The sequence below is a fragment of the Scyliorhinus torazame genome, chromosome 9 (genome assembly GCF_047496885.1).
Source record: "Scyliorhinus torazame isolate Kashiwa2021f chromosome 9, sScyTor2.1, whole genome shotgun sequence".
Taxonomy (NCBI): Eukaryota; Metazoa; Chordata; class Chondrichthyes; order Carcharhiniformes; family Scyliorhinidae; genus Scyliorhinus; species Scyliorhinus torazame.
Window position 1 is genome coordinate 52,826,362 of NC_092715.1, and position 21,260 is coordinate 52,847,621.

Genomic DNA, 21,260 nt, shown 5'->3' on the forward strand with positions numbered 1-21,260 from the left:
AAATTTATTAGCGTGTTGTCTTACATGGCTCCTGAACAAAACATTTTTTTCCCACTAAAACTGTGTGGCATAAAATAGGATTCCTATTGAATAAGTTCTAAAAGCATAGAAAACGGTGAAAAATATTGACAGTAATGCGAAAGGATACTCAAACCTTTTGGATCGTCTCATGTGTTGGTATAGGGATATCGATGTATCCCTGACAGTTGAACCAGGATATGATGGTTTGCAAAGAACGATATGCGCAACCCCATCCGCTGTCATTTATATCATCTTGCAAGTAATGATGAAAGGTATATGATCCGTGCACTACATAAACCTATTCCAAAATAAATGTAAAATATATGTAAACTCAATGTTTCAAATACAGATAATTAAGTTATGCTTTGGCATAGTTATGCATCATAAAAATGTTTGTAACTACAAATGGCTATTGCGGCCATTCCCATTGTAAATTTAGGCATGTACCTCAAATTCTTCAGTGCTGGGAATTGGAATATACTTGTGTACAGTTTTCACGTACTTATTTAGCAAATCATCATTTGGAAAATCATACGACATGGGTCGGCGCAAGTAGGGTTTATCTCCTAGACCAAGTTTGTCATGTAATTCCTGTAATATTCAAGTAAAAAAGGTAACATTTTAATCCGATGATTTCATAAGGTCTTTGGGTCATGCCATGAATATCCTAATCTAAGAGTACAATCAATAAATTCCACAAAGTTCTAATTTCTGCAACATCTTTCTGAAAACATTTAAGATTGACTGTGTTAATGTATAAAATATACACATAGGCAAAATGAACTGCACACCTTATTCTAATAACCACATAATTGGCAGCTACTGACACTATAGATCCTGAGAATATTGAAAAATTACTTCCGCCTGCAGGCGCAGAAGAACAAACTCTAAAAATAAATCCATATTGTAATTCCATTCTATCCTCTTGGTTAAAAGGATGTCCTTTTACTTTCAAATATGTACTATTGTCAACAATCAGAAAAACAAAAAGCAGAGGAAGCAATTCCAATGAACAGATTTACATGGCCCTTTTACAATGGGCTTAAATCTAAATTGTTATTAACTTAAGCATGGAGGGGAAATATGATTTCTCCTATAATATTCAAATATACGGTTCAAGATTTTAATGTTATATCACAGGTACAAAGAAACACATGTAGGCTTCAAGTTGGTTCCATTATTCAATTGGTTCCATCATTCAAATGAGACAATGATTGAGCCAAAGATGTGGTCAGGTGGATTGGCCATGCTAAATTTCCCCTTAGATCCAAAAGGTTAGGCGGGGGTTACTGGGTTATGGGGTTAGGGTGGGAGCTTGATCCTAGGTAGGGTGCTCGTTCAGAGGGTCGGTGCAGACCCTACGTGCCGAATGACTTCGATCTGCACTGTAGGGATTCTATGATTTATGATCTAACTCCATATACGTGCCTTTGCAACCGAACTTTGGTTAACAAAATATTATCAATCCCCGTTTTAAAATTAACTACTCACTTTGAATCAATAGTTATTTGTGGAGGAGAGCTCCAACCTTATACCATCCTTTGGGTGTAGAAATATTTCCTGAGTTCACTCCTGATAGGCCTTTTTCTAACTTTCAGGTTATGTCCCCTCAGTTGTAAACTCTGCAACCAACACATAATCTTTCTCTACCTACCTGATAGAGTCTACTTTTATTCACATAGGAGCTAGTTGAATGCATATAGTAGTCATGAATGTAGGAACCCAGTCATTTCTCATATAATGAATCAACCATTATTTTCCATTGTATTCAATACTGAGGACAGAGTGTTCCTTGTGTAATCAACTAATCAATATTTAGTTGGATCTCCGCTAAGCTATGAAATATGACAAAGTGTGAGAAACACATTCAGTATTTTTCCTAAGGATGTGCAGGCAAAAGCTAAGCTAGTTTTGACAGGCACCAATCAATCTCAAGTAATGTCAAATGTTTCATTAACAAGTTATCCTCTAAGTAACAGACATTCAGTTGAACAAACCCAGCTAACAATTAGGACACAAAGGAGGGGCTAAACCGGAGATAAGAATTCCCTTAAAATTAGGACCTTATGATTCAGGTTTTTGTTCCTGAATTCTTGAATAATTCACTTGTTTGTTTGTGTTTAGTGATTTCTTTTGTGCTTATGCTTTTACCACAGGCTTGACTTCCTTAATGTATTGTTTAATTTTTCATTTCTAAGTTTTATTCAGTTTGTACTCACCCATGGGCCAAGTTTTATTCAGTTCTGCAGTTCTTATTAACGTGTATACCAGTGAGGACAATAAAGTCATATTTTTGAACCTCACAACTGGACTACCGATTCTTATTAGAAGAGAAAAATAAGAGTCCCATCACTACTCTATCTGTTCCCCTAAATATGTGGTTAACATTAACCAAATCATTCCTTAATGTTCTAAATTCCATGGTACCTTGTCAAAGCATGCACCTTCAATAGTGAAATTTAGGAGATGAAGTTGTGTAGTGGTAATGCCACTGGACTAATAATTCAGAGACCTAGGGTAATGTCCTGGGGACACAACTTCACCATGGCAGCCGGTGCAATTTAAATTCAATTAATAAATATGGAAATAAAAGCTAGTCTAATGGTGACCACAAATCCATTGCCAATTGTCATAAAAGTCCATTTGGTTCACAAATGCCCTTCAAGAAAGGAAATCTGCCAGCCTTATCTGGACTGGCCTACATGTGACTCCAGATCCTCAGCAATGTGGTTGGCCCTTAAATGCCCTCTGGAAGGACCTTTGTACCGCTTCGAAGCCTACAAAAAGCCTACAAAAAGAAATTAAACTGGATATCAGTTATTGAGACTCTGGTCAAAAAGAAGAAGGAGGCATATGACGTACATAAACAACTGGGATCAAGTGGATCCCTTGAAGAGTATAGAGATTGTCGAAATCGAGTTAAGAGGGAAATCAGGAGGGCAAAAAGGGGACATGAAATTGCTTTGGCAAATAATGCAAAGGAGAATCCAAAGAGCTTCTACAGATACATAAAGGGAAAAAGAGTAACTAGGGACAGAGTAGGGCCTCTTAAGGATCAACAAGGACATCTATGTGCAGAGCCACAAGAGTTGGGTGAGATCCTGAATGAATATTTCTCATCGGTATTCACGGTGGAGAAAGGCATGGATGTTAGGAAACTAAGGGAAATAAATAGTGATGTCTTGAGAAGTGTGCATATTACAGAGGAGGAGGTGCTGGAAGTCTTAAAGCGCATCAAGGTAGATAAATCCCCGGGACCTGATGAAATGTATCCCAGGATGTTGTGGGAGGCTAGGGAGGAAATTTGAATCATCGGCAGCCACAGGTGAGGTGCCTGAAGATTGGAGAGTAGCGAATGTTGTGCCCTTGTTTAAGAAGGGCAGCAGGGAAAAGCCTGGGAACTACAGACCGGTGAGCCTAACGTCTGTAGCAGGTAAGTTGCCAGAAGGTATTCTGAGAGACAGGATCTACAAGCATTTAGAGAAGCAAGGACTGATTCGGGGCAGTCAGCATGGCTTTGTGCGTGGAAAATCATGTCTCACAAATTTGATTGAGTTTTTTGAGGGGGTGACCAAGAAGGTAGATGAGGGCAGTACAGTAGACGTTGTCTACATGGACTTTAGCAAAGCCTTTGACAAGGTACCGCATGGTAGGTTGTTGCAGAAGGTTAAAGCTCACGGGATCCAGGGTGAGGTTGCCAATTGGATTCAAAATTGGCTGGGCGACAGAAGACAGAGGGTGGTTGTAGAGGGTTGTTTTTCAAACTGGAGGCCTGTGACCAGTGGTGTGCCTCAGGGATCGGTGCTGGGTCCACTGTTATTTGTGATTTATATTAATGATTTGGATGAGAATTTAGGAGGCATGGTTAGTAAGTTTGCAGTAGACACCAAGATTGGTGGCACAGTGGATAGTGAAGAAGGTTATCTAGGATTGCAACGGGATCTTGATCAATTAGGCCAGTGGGCCGACGAATGGCAGATGGAGTTTAATTTAGATAAATGTGAGGTGATGCGTTTTGGCAGATCGAATCAGGCCAGGACCTACTCAGTTAATGGTATGGCGTTGGGGAGAGTTATAGAACAAAGAGATCTAGGAGTACAGGTTCATAGCTCCTTGAAGGTGGAGTCGCAGGTGGACAGGATGGTGAAGAAGGCATTCGGCATGCTTGGTTTCATTGGTCAGAACATTGAATACAGGAGTTGGAACGTCTTGTTGAAGTTGTACAAGACATTGGTACGGCCACACTTGGAATACTGTGTGCAGTTCTGGTCACCCTATTATAGAAAGGATATTATTAAACTAGAAAGAGTGCAGAAAAGATTTACTAGGATGTTACCGGGACTTGATGGTTTGAGTTATAAGGAGAGGCTGGATAGACTGGGACTTTTTTCCCTGGAGCGTAGGAGGCTTGGGGGTGATCTTATAGAGGTCTATAAAATAATGAGGGGCATAGATGAGGTAGATAGTCAACATCTTTTCCCATAGGTAGGGGAGTCTAAAACTAGAGGGCATAGGTTTAAGGTGAGAGGGGAGAGATTCAGAAGGGCCCAGAGGGGCAATTTCTTCACTCAGAGGGTAGTGAGTGTCTGGAATGTGCTGCCAGAGGTAGTAGTAGAGGCGGGTACAATTGTGTCTTTTAAAAAGCATTTAGATAGTTACATGGGTAAGATGGGTATAGAGGGTTATGGGCCAAGTGCGGGCAACTGGGACTAGCTTAATGGTAAAAACTGGGCGGCATGGACTGGTTGGGCCGAAGGGCCTGTTTCCATGCTGTAAACTTCTATGATTCTATCAACCTGGCATCAATTTAGCCACCAGAAACGACAACAACAAATCCAGTCCTATCAAACCTGTAAAGTCCTCCTTAATAACATCCCGAGGTTTGTGCCAAAATGAATAAAACATAGTTATACTCAGCAATCATAATTATAGACAATGCCCAGACACCACCATCCCTGGGTATGTCCTGCCCCTCCAGCAAAACAGACCACCAGAGCTGATACACAGTGTTAAGCAGTTGGGAGGTAGCTGCCCGGAGTTCTCACCATTGACTCTGGATCCCATGAGCTTTCATGACGTCAGATGAAACATGGGCAAGGAAATTTTCTGATTACCATCTACTGCTGCCGGCACACCCTCCAGTTGATAATCAGTACTTCTTTACGTTGAACACAAATTGGGAGAAGCATCAAAGGTGGCAAGAAGGCAGAATGCACTCCTCAATGGGGTACGTCAATGTCCATCAACAAGAGTAGCTTGTAGCAACACCACTGACCGCGCAAGTGAATTCTAAGGGACACAGCTGCTAGACTGGAACTTCAGCAGATGGTGAGGGAACCAACAAGAGGGAAAAACCTACTTGCCCTCATCCTCAACAATTTACCAGTCACAGAAGCATCTGTCCATTACAGTACTGGCTAGAGTGACCACTGCAATATTTTTGTCGAGAAGAAATCCCATACTCACATTGAGGATACCCTCCATTGTGTTTTCTGGCACTACCACCGTGCTAAAATTGATAGATTTCAGACAGATCTAGAAACTCAAAACTGGGCATCCATGAGGTGCTATGGGCCATCAGCAGCAGCAAAATAGTATTCAATAATCTGCAACTTCATGGCCCAGCATACCCACACTCTACTATTATCTAAATGCTGGGGGTTCAACCCATTTGATTCATTGAAGAGTGGAGGTGGACATGCCTGGAGCAGTGTCAGGCATACCTAAAAATGAGCTGTCAACCTGAAACCACAACACAGGACTACTTATATGTCAAGCAGCAGAAGCAGCAAGCGATAGGCAAGCTACGAGATCCCACACCCAGTGGATCAGATCTAAGCTCTAAAATTAAAGCAAATGCCATGGATCCTGGAAATTTCAAATAAAAATAGAAAATGATTGAAAACCTCAGCAGATTTGGCAGCATTTGTGGAAAGAGAAACAGAGTTAATATTTTGAATCCACTATGATTAGTCGTGCCAAAGCCAGTCTTGAATGGTAGCGGACAATTAAACGACTAACGGGATGAGAGGGCCCACAAATATCCCCGGACTCAATGATGAGGTAGCCAAGCACAAGTTCAAAAGACAAGGCTGAAACATTTGCAACTATCTTCAGCCAGAAGTGCCAAATTAATAATCTATCTCGGCCTCCTGAGGTCCTTAGCCACACAGGTGCCAGTCTTCAATCAACTCTATTCATCCCCTTGATATCAAGAAGTGGCTGCAGGCACTAGATACTGCAAAGGTTTTGGGCCAGGGGATGGTTTAGCACAGGGCTAAAGAGCTGGCTTTTAAAGCAGACCAAGGCAGGCCAGCAGCACGGTTCAATTCCCGTATCAGCCTCCCCGAACAGGCACTGGAATGTTGCGACTAGGGGCCTTTCACAGTAACTTCATTTGAAGCCTACTTGTGGCAATAAGTGATTTTCATTTCATTTTCATTTCAAATGTACTGAAGACTTTGTGCCCCAGAAATACCCAAGCCCCAAGCCAAGGTGTTCCAGTGCAGCCACAGCATGGCATCTACCTGGAAATGTGGAAAATTATGCAGGTATATTCTGTCCATAAAAAGGGCAAATTCAATACAGCCAATTAGTGTCCCATCGGTCTCTACTGTCAATGATCACAAAATGATGGAACGGGTCATCGACTGTGATACCAACTGGCGGTTGTGCAGCAATAAACTGCTCACTGACGCTCAGTTTGGATTCTGCCAAGGCCTCTCAGCTCCTGGCATCATTAGTCTAGATCCAAACACAAATACAAGAGCGGAACTCCAGAGGTAAGGTGAGAGTGATTGTCCTGGAGCATTTGACCAAGTGTGGCATAAAGGAGTCCTAGCAAAACTTGAGTCAATGTGAATTAGGGGATAGCACTCCACTGACTGGAGTCATACCTAACACAAATGCAGCAAGACCTGGACAATATACAGGCTTGGGCTGACAAGTGGCAAGTTACATTCATGCCACAAAGCAGCCTGTTTGATTGCTACCCATTCCACAAACATTCAATCCCTCCACCACCGGAAAACGGTGGCAGCCGTGTGTACCATCTACAAGATGCACTGCAGTAACTTGCCAAGATTCCTTAGGCAGCACCTTCCAAACCCACGACTACTACCATCCAGAAGGACAAGAGCAACAGATACCTGGGAACCCCACCACCTGGAGGCTCCCCTCCAAGGCGCTCACCACCCCGACTTGGAAATGTATCGCCATTCCTTCACTGCCGCTCGGCCAAAATCTTGAAGGGCAACTCGGGACAGGTAATAAGTGTTGGCTTTACCAGCCACGCCCAGATCCCACAAATGAATGAAAAAAACCTATTGGCTGGAAACTGAAATGGAACAGCCATATAAATGCTGTAGTTACAAGAGCAGATCAGAGGCTAGGATTTTGCTCATGCTAAATTGCCCCTTAGGGGCGGGGGATTGGGCCTAGGAGGGTGGTCTTTCAAAGGGTCGGTGCAGACTCAATGGGCCAAATGGCCTTTCTGTACTGTAGGGATTCTATGATTGGGTATGCTAAATTGCTCCTTAATTGGACATTTAAAAAAAACATTCAGTAGCTCATGAAGAAACTGCATAAATGGAAAAAGTGATCTATATTCCAGTCCTACTTTTCGTTGTGGTTCCAAATCTTTTTCTTTGTATCCAGCAGGGTATATTGCTGTCGTAAGAATGGTCGACTCTGGCAATTCAAAGTGAAATGCTTGTGGTATTGGGACATTCTTTCCTTTTGTATATTTCTGAATGCATTGATCCATCCCAAGTAGCTGCTCAGAAACTGCTTCCACAATCTTCTCCTGTGTTCTGTCAACAACATAGAATCATAGAATTTATAGTGCAGAAGGAGGCCAACATAATTTAGAATTAATAGTAAATGCATATGCTTAACTACAAACAAAGCATCATTGTACACGAAAGAATCTCAGACACAAAATTGTGCACAGCTGTAATTCAGCTTCCCTGTTAGCTGCTACTTTCCCCATTATTACTGGCAGAAACCTTTAAAAACCTTTACAATCAGGACACCTGGAAACCCTGGGATGTTTCCCCTGATATTGTTATTAAACTTATCCTCCACAAATTTCATAATTCAGGCCCACAGCTAAATTGGTTGGGCAATCCAAATCATAAAATTTGTAGCTTTGCCAATATTCTTTCTAACTAACTCATCAAGGATTCTCCAGGAGTACGAACGTAATATGATAGGAACATGCAGCACCTGTAATTTTTTTTAAAGGGTTCAATTTTATGTTCAAAACCTGCATTGGAACTGAGCTTGAGTTAAAGACCAATAACTCTCCATTTTCTGATGGAGAAACAATTCATGAAAGGAGAAACATGCTGTCAAAAGTTTCATCTTGCAGTCATCAGGACAGATGTAAGAATGGCAAATTTTAAAGGGGGCAACAATTTACATTGCATGAGAAAATGGTGCTGATTGGTTGGCAAGTCAACACATTGCCATGTAAAATGCATCAAGGAACTATTGTCCCCCACATTTTTGTTTAATTCGAAAAATGCACAATGCCTGGCCATGTTTCTTTTGCCTGCATATGAATATAGTGCACCTTACTGTGAGCTCGACTGATAATCTTAAATTGGTTGTTAGTGTAATTCATAGTACACTTTTTTATATTCAGAAAGCATCAATTCGCAGAATCACAATAGACACTGGGCCTGAACTTCCTCGGAGTATCAATCAGTGATGGATTCCGAGTTACTTACCCAAAATTTGATCTTGCCCAATCTTCCGACTCAGGCTGGGAGGGATCCGGGTAGTGCAGCCCGTCCCTGGAGCGCACAGTTGAGTGCAGCCCCACTGAAGGCAAGGGCGTCACATCCCCGTTTATACAGCACTAGCTGCCGCAAATCAGGTTAGTTTAAAGGGCCATGATGGGCCAGGGAGAACAATATAAGGTAAGTTTGTGGGATTTGGGGGTGGGAGAGTCAGGCTTCAGGAAGATCTGAGGGGGGGGGGGGGGGGGGGGGGGGGGGGGGGGGGGGGGGGGGGGGGGGGGAGGGGAGAGAATGGATTGGGGTACTGGGTCTCAGGGAGGGTGAGGCTTGATGAAGTCTTGGCGGTTGGTTTGGGTCTGTGCAATTGTTACCCAGAAGTTAGAAGAGTTTTAATTATTCTCACCTTTTTTGGAAATTATCTGAAGGTTGCAATTTAAACTACATTTTGGATGATTCCAGTGTACAGCAATTGCCGAGAGGAAGATTGCACTTCTGGCCATGCACACCTTACCGGAGAACCTTGAACTGGTAATCCCCAATGCACCTCGGTGGTACCCCACCAGTACAACTCTGTGGAGCTTGTACATTATGGCTCATTATGCTCCACGTTTTGGAAGCATAGGCTGGTAAAGTAAGCTGTAAGAAACCTCTCATATATCCTTGGCAGTCCCCTTGCTTTCCTTTATAATTTCTGTCCTTTTTGGCTTTTAACATTTGTATCTGGATGATTACCGAAACACCCCCCGGTACAAGGTGCTACGTGGTCTGGTCTAAGGAATCTCCTCAGTACAGTGTGTTATTTGGCATGGTCCGGTGATGTGACCTTTTGATGGACTTGGCCAGCAGCCAATCAACTCTTTTGGAATCCTGGGACTCGAGTGGTTCTTGATTTTGATTGGTAGAGAATTCCAGAAGATTCTGGCAAAGGCAGATCGCTTTCAGTGTTCAGACAATGAATTATTTTTTAAAAACTAATAATAATAATAGATTGTAAATCTGCAAAGTTGTTCTTGGGTTGGGTCAGTTTTGATTCTTGTGCTTGAACAAAGATATACTGCACCTTTATCTTATGTCTGGAGTAATGCATTCTTTTTGGGGAGATGACTACGTAGGGGAAAGCAGTGGCAGTGAACTTCATGGCACCATGGCTGGATCTGCTCCCTAAGAGGGGAGGAGGACGAATGTCAGGACTATAGTGGTAGGGGATGCAATTGAAAGGGGAACAGACAGGTGTTTCTGTGGTGGCACAGTGGTTAGCACTGCTGCCTCACAGTGCCTGGGACCCGGGTTCAATTCTGACTTTGGGCGACTGCCTATGGAGTTTTCACTTTCTCCCTGTGTATGTGTGGGTTTCCACGAGGTGTTTCGGTTTCCTCCCACAGTCCAAGGAAGTGCAGGTTAAGTGGATTTGCCATGGTAAATTACTCCGTGGTGTCCAAAGATGCGCAGGTTAGGTGGGGTTACGGGGATGGGGTGGGGGAGTGAACCTAGGTAGGGTGCTCTTTCAGAGGGTGGGTGCAGATTCGATGGGCCAATTGGCCTCCTTCTGCACTGTAGAAATTCTATGTTCTATGTCTAAACTATCAACTGAATGTTACAGAGACTGTCAATTCAGGCTGTGGGAAAAAGTCAGAGAGTGCACAACCTACCCTTCAAACTTTGAAAGCCAAAAAAAGAAACGACGGGCGCGATCTACTGGCCATATCGTGCCCAATGGGAGCACCACATGGCCGGTAGATCCCAGGTGAAGCCTCCCGCAGTCCTTCCTGACAGCCACAATCTACCCAAGTCCCACGAAACGTTGGGATCAGGAACCTGCCCACAATGGGCGGGACTGAGCCGCACTCATGTAAGTAGGCCGTAAAAGTGGACCAGGCAGAATGGTCTCCCAGGTCATCGGAGGCCCCTGGGTGGCCAGGGATAGTGCAGGGTGGCCCCCTGGTCCTCCCCCTGGAATGCTGGCAGTTTTGCACTGCCAGGCTGGCACTTAAAGGATGTCCAGGTGCCACTACCAAGCTGTCAGTGCAAGGATGCCCAGGTACCAGGATGGCACTGCCAAGGGTCAGGGCCCGAGGGGGGTCATGTTCATGAAAGGATGGAGTGGGGGAGGGTGCATGGCCGGTAATTAGGGCCACTGGGTTGGAAGGGGGTATGATGGGTGGGGGTCCTAGAAAAGGGGAGCCAGAAATGGGTGTGTGGGGGGCATGAAGAGGGAGGACGCCCAGGGACCCCATAGCAGGGTGTCCTCACTTGGTGCCCTTGTGTGTGAGGCATGACATTGCCCATGGGAGGAGGTGTGTGGGGGACCCACAAACTCACTTGGAGATCAGGGCACCCTTTCAAAATGGCAGCCCGGTCTCGGAGTTCAGCTCCCTGGTGCTGAAAGAAATTCGAAGTGTGGGCTAAACCGATGAGAAACTCCCCAGTGCCAAAAAAAGTGACTAAGTGGTGTTTGATAGCGGTGAAGAACTCACTGGCAGAGCCGGGCAGGAAACTCCCTGAAAAACCCGTCACAAATTAACTTCAAAATTTTTCCACTAAATTCCACCCTCTACGTGTGGGCTAAACCAGTGAGAAACTCCCCAGGGCCCAAAAAAGTGACACGGTGTCGTTAGATAGTGGTGGGGAACTGATCGCAGGGCCGGCGGGAAACTCCCAGCAAAATCCGCCACAAACAACACCTGGAAACCTTTCTGTTAAATTACGCCCGCGATATCTTTAATAGAAATGCTCTCAGTGAAACACCAAAATTAAACTATTTTTCGAGGTCAAAAAGTTCCCATTTACTACAGTAACTTACTGTTTCTGTTTTATGAACCATTTCTCTCTGAAATGGACATTGATTTCCAGAGTGGAACCTAATTAAATGCTTTTTAAAATATATTATTTTAATGGTGGGGAACAGGCGAACTGTTCCATGCAAAGCCAAAATCTACAGGGTCTTAAATCTTTGTTGTCAGTCAATATCCAAACTGTTTTTTCCATGCAGACAGGGCGTGACCATGGGCGTGATTTAACGAGAAACAAAGAGTCCCACTTTGGGGGTGTTTATCAGCACCTGCAGCATCAAGAACGGCCCTGCTATCAAATGGTGCTCTCTTTTATGCTCTCGGCAAGGAATACCCTGCTGAGGCTGCAATTTACCTTCAATTCCTGCACTCATCAGGACAGGAAAAGATCAGGGCACCATTTTCAAATGCTGCCCGATCTCTCGACCCCCCCCCCCCCCAAATACCTATTAAGCGCCCTCGAGTTTCCCCTCAACCCACCTCACAAGGGCATGGCAACCCTAGGCCTGATCCCCAGTGGCACTGCCAAGGTACCAGGCAGGGTGCCAGAGTACCACCCTGCCCAGAGCTCAACCACCTCAGGACTCTGCTAGCCCCAGGTGCTGTTAAGCCTGGTCCATGTTTGTATGGACCAGTGCTAAATGATGCCATGGTGAGGTCTCCCAGGCATGGGCATTCAATCCCGGGCCTTGAGAGACTCCGGTGCAGACATATTTAAGTGGGGCTAACTGCTCATTTAAATATGCTAATCTGTATCCTGTCCAGTGAGGGCGAGATCCAGACTGCAACGTCTCGAGAGATCTTGTTAAGATTTTGTGGGACATCCCGAGCATTGCAAATCCCGCAAGAGGCCTCTTGCGAGATTTAATGGCCTTGTCACCTCCAACGTCGGGCATGAGGAGACCGTACGATCGCGCCCCATATTAAATGATCTATGACAACGTCTGCAGATAAATTAACTGAATTTGTTTGGTGTGTGTGATAAAGCCTGGGGAGTCCAACGAGCTTCTTAAAAGTCCTTTATTTCAGCAACAGGATCATACATGCACAGGGCCCGGTTCCCTTTCACCGGGTCCTCATTCCATTTTAGCTGGCTCTACAGCTGCCTGCCTTTTATGCTAGTGCTGGGTTAACTCAGTCCAATTGAACACGGGGAACAATCATCCCCAGGTGGATGAGTCCCGTGCAGTCCACTACAGTGTGCAAGTGCTTGATCTGGACACTCAAAGCTCTTAAGTCAGAGTAACTTGCCTCAGCAGACATTGTACAACTAAGACGTTAGTAAAGGGTTCTTTAGTACCGGATTGAAAGTACATCCATGGTGTTACCCATATAGAGTAGCGCCATTCATTAGAGTCAGAGTTTTATAGCACAAAAAGAGGCCCTTTGACCATTGTGTCTCTGCCAGCCATCAAACACCTACTTATTGTAACCCCATTTTTCAGCACTTGGTCCGTAGCCTTGTATGTTATGGTACTTCAAGTGCTTATTTAAATGCTTCTTAAATGTGAGGATTCCTGCCTCTACCACCTTTTCAGGCAGTGGTTCAAGATTCCCACCAGATTTGTTTGAAAAGGTTTGTCCTCAAAGTCCTCCTAAATCTCCTGTCCCTTATTTAAACCTATACTTCCCATTTATTGACCCCTCTACTAAAGGGAAAAGTTTCTTACTATTTATCCTGTGTCCCTCATAATTTTGTACACCTTGATCAGGTCTCCCCTCAGCCTTCTCTGCCCCAAGGAAAACGACCTCAGCCTAACCAGTCTTCTTCACAGCTGAAATGATCTAGCCCAGGCAACATCATGGTGAATCTCCTCTGCACCCTCTCTAGTGAATCACATTCTTCTAGTGTGGTGACCAAAATTGCACACCATAGTCTAGCTGTGGCCTAACTAATGTTTTATACAGCTCCAACACAACCTCCCTGCTCTTATATTCTGTGCTCCAGCTAATAACGGCAAATATCCCATATACCTGCTTAACCACCTTCTCTACCTAATTTCTACCTTCACCGATCTTTGAACATGCATCCCAAGGTCACTCTGGTCCTCTGTGCTTCCTCGCATCCTATGTTCATTGTGTATTCTCTTGCCTTGCTAGTCCTCCCAAAATGCATCACCTCACATGTCTCAGGGTTAAATTGTATTAAATGAATTATCTTTTTTTTTAAAGTATTTTTATTAAGGTTTTGCAGAATTTTTCATAATAAAACAGTAGTAACAATAATAACAAAACAAACTAGTGTGAACATTAACACAGTGCAAAAAGAGAATATACAATAACAATTAAATAGACATTAGCCCACGCGACTCAGTCTTCCCACACCATCCCAATGAAGCACCCACCCCCCACCCCCAACCCCCACCCCCCTACAGATTGCTGCTGCTATTTTAATTTTTCCCGAGAAAGTCGACGAACGGCTGCCACCTCTGAGAGAACCCTAGCGTACTCCCTCTTCAGGCAAACTTTATTTTCTCGAGGCTGAGAAACCCAGCCATGTCGTTAACCCAAGTCTCTACACTAGGGGGCTTCGAGTCCCTCACACTAATAAAATCCGTCTCCGGGCTACTAGGGAGGCAAAGGCCAAGACATCGGCCTCATTCGCCCCCTGAACTCCCGGGTCTTCTGACACTCCAAAGATCGCTATCTCTGGACTCGGCACCACCCTTGTGTTAACACCTTGGACATTGCCCTCGCGAACCCTTGCCAGAACTCTCTAAGCTCCGGGCATGCCCAAAATATGTGGACATGGTTTGCATGGCTGCCCTTGCACCTCATACAACTGTCTTCTACCCAAAAAAACTTGCTCATTCTCGCTGCCGCCATGTGTGCCCGGTGGACCACCTTAAATTGAATTAGACTGAGCCTGGCACATGAGGAGGAATTAACCCTGCCCAAGGACCTCTGCCCACAGACCCGCTTCCAACTCCTCACATAGCCCCTCCTCCCACTTGCCCTTTGAGCTCCTCCATTGGGGTTTCCTCTGCCTCCTGTAGTATTAAATGAATTATCGAGAGATTATCTTCAAGCAATTCTGCCTTATTAGAGCCCCAAGCACAAAAGGCATATTTTTAAATCTCAGTGAATGTTATTACAACATAAACTTTAATAGTAAGCATTGCCAGGCTTTTCGATTACAAAAGGAACATATTATAGTATTCAAAAATATTATTGATTCGGGACTACATTATTGCACTGTTAACATACTAAATTAATTCAAAAATTATTTATATTTAGAATACATACTTTATCCATTGGTCGTCCGGATGAGCAAATATTACCACATCAACAGGGAGAGTCAGCTTGAAGTGGATACGTGACTTCTGATCATTGTGCACTGTTACAGTTTCAATGACATCAGGCCGTGTCAACTCAAACAAAAGTTCTAGGTTTATTACTTTCTGGAATTAGAAAAGTTATGAATTATTAAAATAAAGTATTACGTGAAGGCAATATTCATGCTAATCTGAGCACTAAGAGCACTTAAAAGAGTATATTTACTGAAACCTATTTGAATTATCTGGTAACAAATCTGAATTATCCTATCGTACTGTTTTTTTAAGGGTTACTGTCCATGTGGAGTTTGCACATTTTCCCCGTGTTTGCATGGGTTTTGCCCCCACAACCCAAAAGATGTGCAAAGTAGGTGGATTGGCCACGCTAAATTGCCCCTTAATTCGAAAAAATGAGTTGGGTAATCTAATTTTTTTTTTAAAGTACTGTTTTTTAAGTAGTGATGTACACCATGAGGAAACCAATTCTTGCCTGCAATGCTATGAGGATAGTGCTGTGGAAAATCATGCAAGAGCTGAGGACCTGATTGTAAAAACTGATCAAAACCATTCTTACTAACCATCCTAGTATATGGCTTTCTGCGCATCAGCCATTTCTACTGTTTAAACCAAATCAGACCCTCGAAAGAGAACTAAATACCCCCCCCCCCCCCCCCCCCCCCCCCCCTCCGTGCCCCCACACACACACACCCGCTCCAGCGATATGCTCTAGCCTACCCATCCCATAGCCATAAACCACTTCGGGGCAGATTAATAATGGGTCAAGTTGGACTTTTGTCCCTGACTGGGAAAGAAGTCAAACCCACTGGAGCTGCCGGCCAATCCAATTGACCGGCAGCACCATCAGTCCTAGACATGCCAGGAGGGCATTCGTGGTTGCTGCTGTGACTACAGAAGAAGACCAAGCCCCATGGATTCCCAGAGCAGATAAGACTGGGATCTTGGGCTGTGAGTGTTTGGGTAGGTTCTGGAGAGGGGTGGAAGAGGGTGGATTTAAGGGAGGAGGTTGGTAGGAAGACTGACGCAGGGGTTTGATCTTAGGGGCCCACTAACGGTAAAGGGCAGTCCTGAAGAGCAACTCCCTTCCTCCCTGTCTTTAAACATGCAAATGAAAAAAGAAATCAGCTACCTACACCCACTCAGCTGCCCATGCAAACGTTTCATAGCACAGACAGTGTAATATCAGGGTTAGTTGGCTGATAGCGAGCCTAATTGACCCATCATTATCTATTTATATAAGGTGAATGGGCTGCCAATTATGACATCTTTTACAAAATCAATTATTTGTACTCCAATTAATGTCTCTGTTCCTTCACATCCTTTAGTTTCTTTCCATCATGTGTACTCCCAGCTCTTGTTTCCATTCCAAAACACTCCCTCTCAAAACATCGGCACATCAAATTGTATTTGGCATCAGTGCCTTAGGATGCCTCAGAATGCATCCATTCTGCTAACTTGCACATATCTTCCTGAACACCATTATAGTTTCCTTGCTAGGGGGGCTAGTTTCAGGTATTTGAATATCCAGGTGGCACGGAGCTGGGTGCAGTTGCATCAACTGAACTTGGCTCAACTGGTGGAGCAGATGAAGGCGGGTTTTAAGAGGTGGGATGTACTGCCGCTGCCGGGGGGGGTGCAGACAGTGAAAATGACGGTGTTGCCTAGGTTTCGGTTTGTGTTTCAGAACCTCCCTATCTTTGTCCCCAAGTCGTTCTTTAGAAAGGTCAATGGACTAATCTCTGAATTTGTGTGAGCGGAGAAGACCCTGCGGATGCGGAAGGTTTTTTTGGGACGGGGAAGGAGGGGAGCTGGCGTTATCGAATATGATAAATTATTACTGGTCGGCAAACATTGTTATTGTGAGGAAATGGGCCATATAGGAGGGGTCGGAGTGGGGGCGGCGTCGTGTAGGGCAACAGGTTTGAGGGCTTTGTTGTTGGCACTTTTTCTGTTCTCGCCGGCCAGGTACACCACAGTCGTGGTGTTGGCCCTATGGATGGTGGGGGCAGTGTTGGGAGCATTTGGGGCTGGAGTGCGACGCGGTGTGGGCACTGATCAGCGAAAACTCTAGGTTTGCGTCGGCAGGGCTGGATGCGAGGTTTAGGGGTGGTGGCAGGCGGGGATTAAAAGTTTTGGGGACTTGTTTATAGGGGGCAAATTTGCAGGATTGGAGGATGTGTACGAGTTGACCAGGGGGAATGGCTTTAGGTGCCTGCAGATTTGGGACTTCATGAGGAAAGAGGTTCCATCGTTTCCTCAGCTGCCGCCCCTGAGGTTGCAGGACAAGGTGCTGTCGAATGAGTGGGGGGGGTTGCAGGTTCGATTCCCGGCTTGGGTCACTGACTGTGCGAAGTCTGCACATTTTCCCTGTGTCTGCGTTGATTTCCTCCGGGTGCTCCGATTTCCTCTCACAAGTTCCGAAAAACATGCTGTCAGGTAATTTGGACATTCTGAATTCTCTCTCCGTGTATTCGAACAGGTGCCTGAATGTAGAGACCAGGGGCTTTTCACAGTAACTTCATTGCAGTGTTAATGTAAGCCTACTTGTGACAAGAAAGATTATTATTATTATAAATAGGGAATGGGGAAGGTGTCGGATATTGGGTACACTGAGGGAGAATTGAGAATGCCCAATTCACCTAACAAGCACGTCTTTCGGGATTTATGGGAGGAAACCCATGCAGACACGGGGAGAACGAAGTGGGAGCGAGGGGACATTAAGAATAAATTGGAGGAGGTGGGGGCCGAGACATAGGAAGAGATGGGGGCCGAGGCGTGGGCAGAGGCATTGCGGAGGCTGAATGAGTCCTTGTCATGTGCGAGGCTAAGCCTCATCCAGATTAAGGTGGTATATAGGGCTCATATGACGGTGGTGAAGATGAGTAGGTTCTTCGCGGGGGTAGAGGATTGGTGTGGTGGGCGGATGGGGGGCACCTGGGAAACACGTCCACATGTTCTGGGCGTGTCCAAGACTGACGGGGTTCTGGCAGGGGTTCTCGGACATGATGCCCGAGGTGTTTGGTGTGAGGGTGGTTCCGAGTCCAGAGGTGGCGATATTTGGAGTGTTGGACGACCCGGGAGTCCAGGGGGTGAGAGTTCACCTGGAGGTCAAAGCCGTTTATCGATTTCTTTTTAAGGAGGATTGAGGGGTCAGCAAGGGGGAGTAAAGATGGGGAGGCAAGAAGTGGCAGGGTGTTGCTGTCAGGGGGGCAGGCGGGTTGCAGATGTTTCTTGAATTGTTTTGTTGTTCTTCTGATATTCTGTGTGTATATATATATATATATATATGTGATAATCCCTTGAATAAAATATTTTTTAAAGAAGATAAATAAATCGAGACTTGGTCTCAGGTCACATGAGATAGCATCAACCATGCAAACCATTTTTCTTGCTGAACACATCGATCAAAACGATGGGACAATTCCATCAGTTGCGGTGTTGTCAACCAATTTCAACATAATAATAATATAATAATTTTTATTAGTGTCACAAGTAGGCTTACATTAACACTGAAATGAAGTTACTGTGAAAGTCCCCTATCACCACACTCCGGCACCTATTGGGGTACACAGAGGGAGAATTCAGAATGTCCAATTCACTGAACAAGTATGTTTTTCGGGACTTGTGGGAGGAAACCGGAGCACCCGGAGTAAGCCCAGACAGAGATGGGGAGAACATGCAGACTCCGCAAAGACAGTGACCCAAGTCAGAAATCGAACCCGAGTCCCTAATGCGGTTAAGCAACAGTGCTAACCACTGTGCTACCATGCCACATTTAGACACCCTACACTCTAGACCAACACATTCATGTGCGTCAAGAAAAATAGATGTTGGTCTAATTGTTGGATTACACCACTTCAACCCTTGTTCAGTCAGTGCAACTTTTAATAACCCCAATCATTTGTTATTGCCCATAAACCAATTTTCTATCCATTCTACCCAGCTACATTTTTTCTGATATCATGTGGTTAGACAATTGTAACAAAGCATCCTGAGATAACTTCAGACAATCCATTGATATCAAATTTCTGATTATAGATAAAGGTCAGTCATTCCTTTAACAAACTCAAATTTGTCAAAAATAACTCATCTTTATTAAGCCTATGCTGGCAGTTCTTTATCATCCCATCTATTTCAAAATATGTATGAATTTAATCTCAAATTGAGAATTCAAAGATTAGCTTGCCCACAACTATGATAATCTTTTGTGACAACTGGTGTCAGAACAACTGGCCTAATAGTCATCATTTTGCATCAAAAACGATGGCCCTCGAGGCTGAAGAAAATCTGCAAGCAAACTCAATGCCAGTTGCATGGACTGGGCCAGTGCAATAAACCAAGCATGCTTATTTTCTTGTAGGGTCCATTCATGGGAAAGCCGCAAGATTCAATATAGGACCAATTTTAAACGAGTAATGAGGCCTATAGTTGGCCCAACACCTTTTTGCCATAAATGAAACCAACAATGAATTAAATGTGCAAATATGTGCATCTTATTTTGTAATCCATGCTTACAAATATGAGGGCTCCACATTGCCAGTGAAGCCATGGTAAATTGTCCCTACTCGATATTATTACTAGAAAAGTCTTGTTGATGCCTTAAAATCATGAGATATAATCACATCCTCTTGAATACTCATAAAATAAGCAATTCTCAAAATCGAAATATATCGCTTACCAAAGGTTCGACCTTTACAGATTTCTTTTTGGAAATCTTTTTAAGATAGTCATTGACTTCAATGCTGAAATAAAAATTGCACACTGCGATAAGCACACATACAGAAACTGATTGTTCACAAAAATTCATTTTTAAATCATGCATTGGAGCATCATCTCGTAAACTGATCAATTCCACACATCAGCCAATTGTGTTGCTTTTGGACTAGCTGAAACATTATTGCTTACTAACATATTTTTACCCATTTGGACAGTGAGATAATGGTTATGGCATAATCCAGAGACATAATCCTAATTCTAACAGATTTTTACTATCATTGATGAACATTATATTCATACAATTCCTGCAACAGTCATATCCACCAGATAGATGCAAGTCCTTCAGATAGGCAGAAGAGGTGGACAATAGCCTTTCGAATCAGAATAGTTCTCATGCATGCTTTAGAACAGGATCTTATGTCACTTGCTTTTTGTTAGGATATTGCTGGAGCAACTTTGTGCCTTGAGTGTACTGGACTAATACTCCAGAGACAGGAGTTCAAATCCCACCATGGCAGCTGGGGAACTTAACAATTAACTAAATAAATCTTGAATTAAAAAAGTTAACATCAGCAATAGAGACCAAAGACCTGTCCACCAATGTTAGGGAAGGTAATCTGCCATCCTTAGTCTGGCCAACATTGACTCCACATGAACAGAAATAGGGTTGACTCCGAATTGTCCTCTGAAGTGGCCTAGTAAGTCATTCTGTTGTATCAACCATTACAAGAAAGTCTAATAAAAAGACAACCAGGCAGAACATCATGCATCAACCTCGGCACCAGGAATGATAAAATAACCCCTGAACCCAGTTAACCCTATAAAGTTTCATCTCTGACCTCTGGGACTTATGCCAAAATTAGAAAAGTTCTCCCAGACTACTTAATCAAATTATATCTTTTAGCAGACGTTCCATAGTCCTCCATAACCATCTCTAGGAACATCCTGTCTCACTGACAGGTCAGATCCACCATAGGTGGCAGCAAAAAGGTATGCTGTCAAGTGAGAGTAGCCCTGGCGTCCTCAACATTGAATCCAGAGCCCATGAAGTTTCATGGCATCAGGTAAAACATGGGCAAGGAAACATCTTGCTGATTATCACCTACGTCGCTCCCTCAGAGATCAATCGCTACTCCTCCATGTTGAACACCATTTAGAAAAGCATTAAGGTTAGTTAGGGCGCAGGACTTCAATGTCCAATGGCTCGGTAGTAGCACGACTGATCAAACTGACCAGGTCCTGAAGAATATAGCTGCCAGATTGGGACTGTGGTAGCTGGTGAGAGAACCATGAGGGAAATATTTATTTGATCTCACCCATCTACCAGTAGCAGATGAGTCTACCCATGACAATATTGGTAGGGGTTACCAACGCAGAGTTCTTTGGAGATGAAGTCCCACTTTCACAGAGTATAATCTCCATTTTGTTGATTGGTATGAGCACTTGTTCTAGTTGGTGCAGATTCAATGGGCCAAATGGCCTCCTGATGCATTGTAAGAATTCTATGGTTCTATGAAAGCTAGTGTCAGTAATAGTAAGAGGATCATGAAAGCAGGAGTACAGAAGGGAGTTAGAGAACCAAGTGGCATGGTGCAACTACAAAAATCTCTCCTTCAATGTCAGCAAAACTAAGGAGCTGGTCATCGACTTCAGGAAGCGAAGTGTCATACACCCCCCCTGTCTGCATCAATGGTGCC

The 21,260-nt window shown here is 44.1% G+C and overlaps 1 protein-coding gene across 3 annotated transcripts in view; it reads right to left on the reverse strand.

Annotated features, from left to right (window-relative positions):
• LOC140429203 (ufm1-specific protease 2-like) overlaps positions 1 to 21,260 on the reverse strand; it is a 121,301-nt gene that overhangs the window by 72,426 nt on the left and 27,615 nt on the right. For all 3 annotated transcript variants that reach the window (XM_072515891.1, XM_072515892.1, XM_072515893.1), the window contains 5 exons: positions 19,526 to 19,589; positions 14,801 to 14,955; positions 7,640 to 7,832; positions 469 to 612; positions 155 to 319 (listed from right to left, as the gene is read on the reverse strand). In XM_072515891.1, the coding sequence (XP_072371992.1) occupies positions 155 to 319; positions 469 to 612; positions 7,640 to 7,832; positions 14,801 to 14,955; positions 19,526 to 19,589 (721 nt within the window). The remainder of the gene's footprint in view (positions 1 to 154; positions 320 to 468; positions 613 to 7,639; positions 7,833 to 14,800; positions 14,956 to 19,525; positions 19,590 to 21,260) is intronic.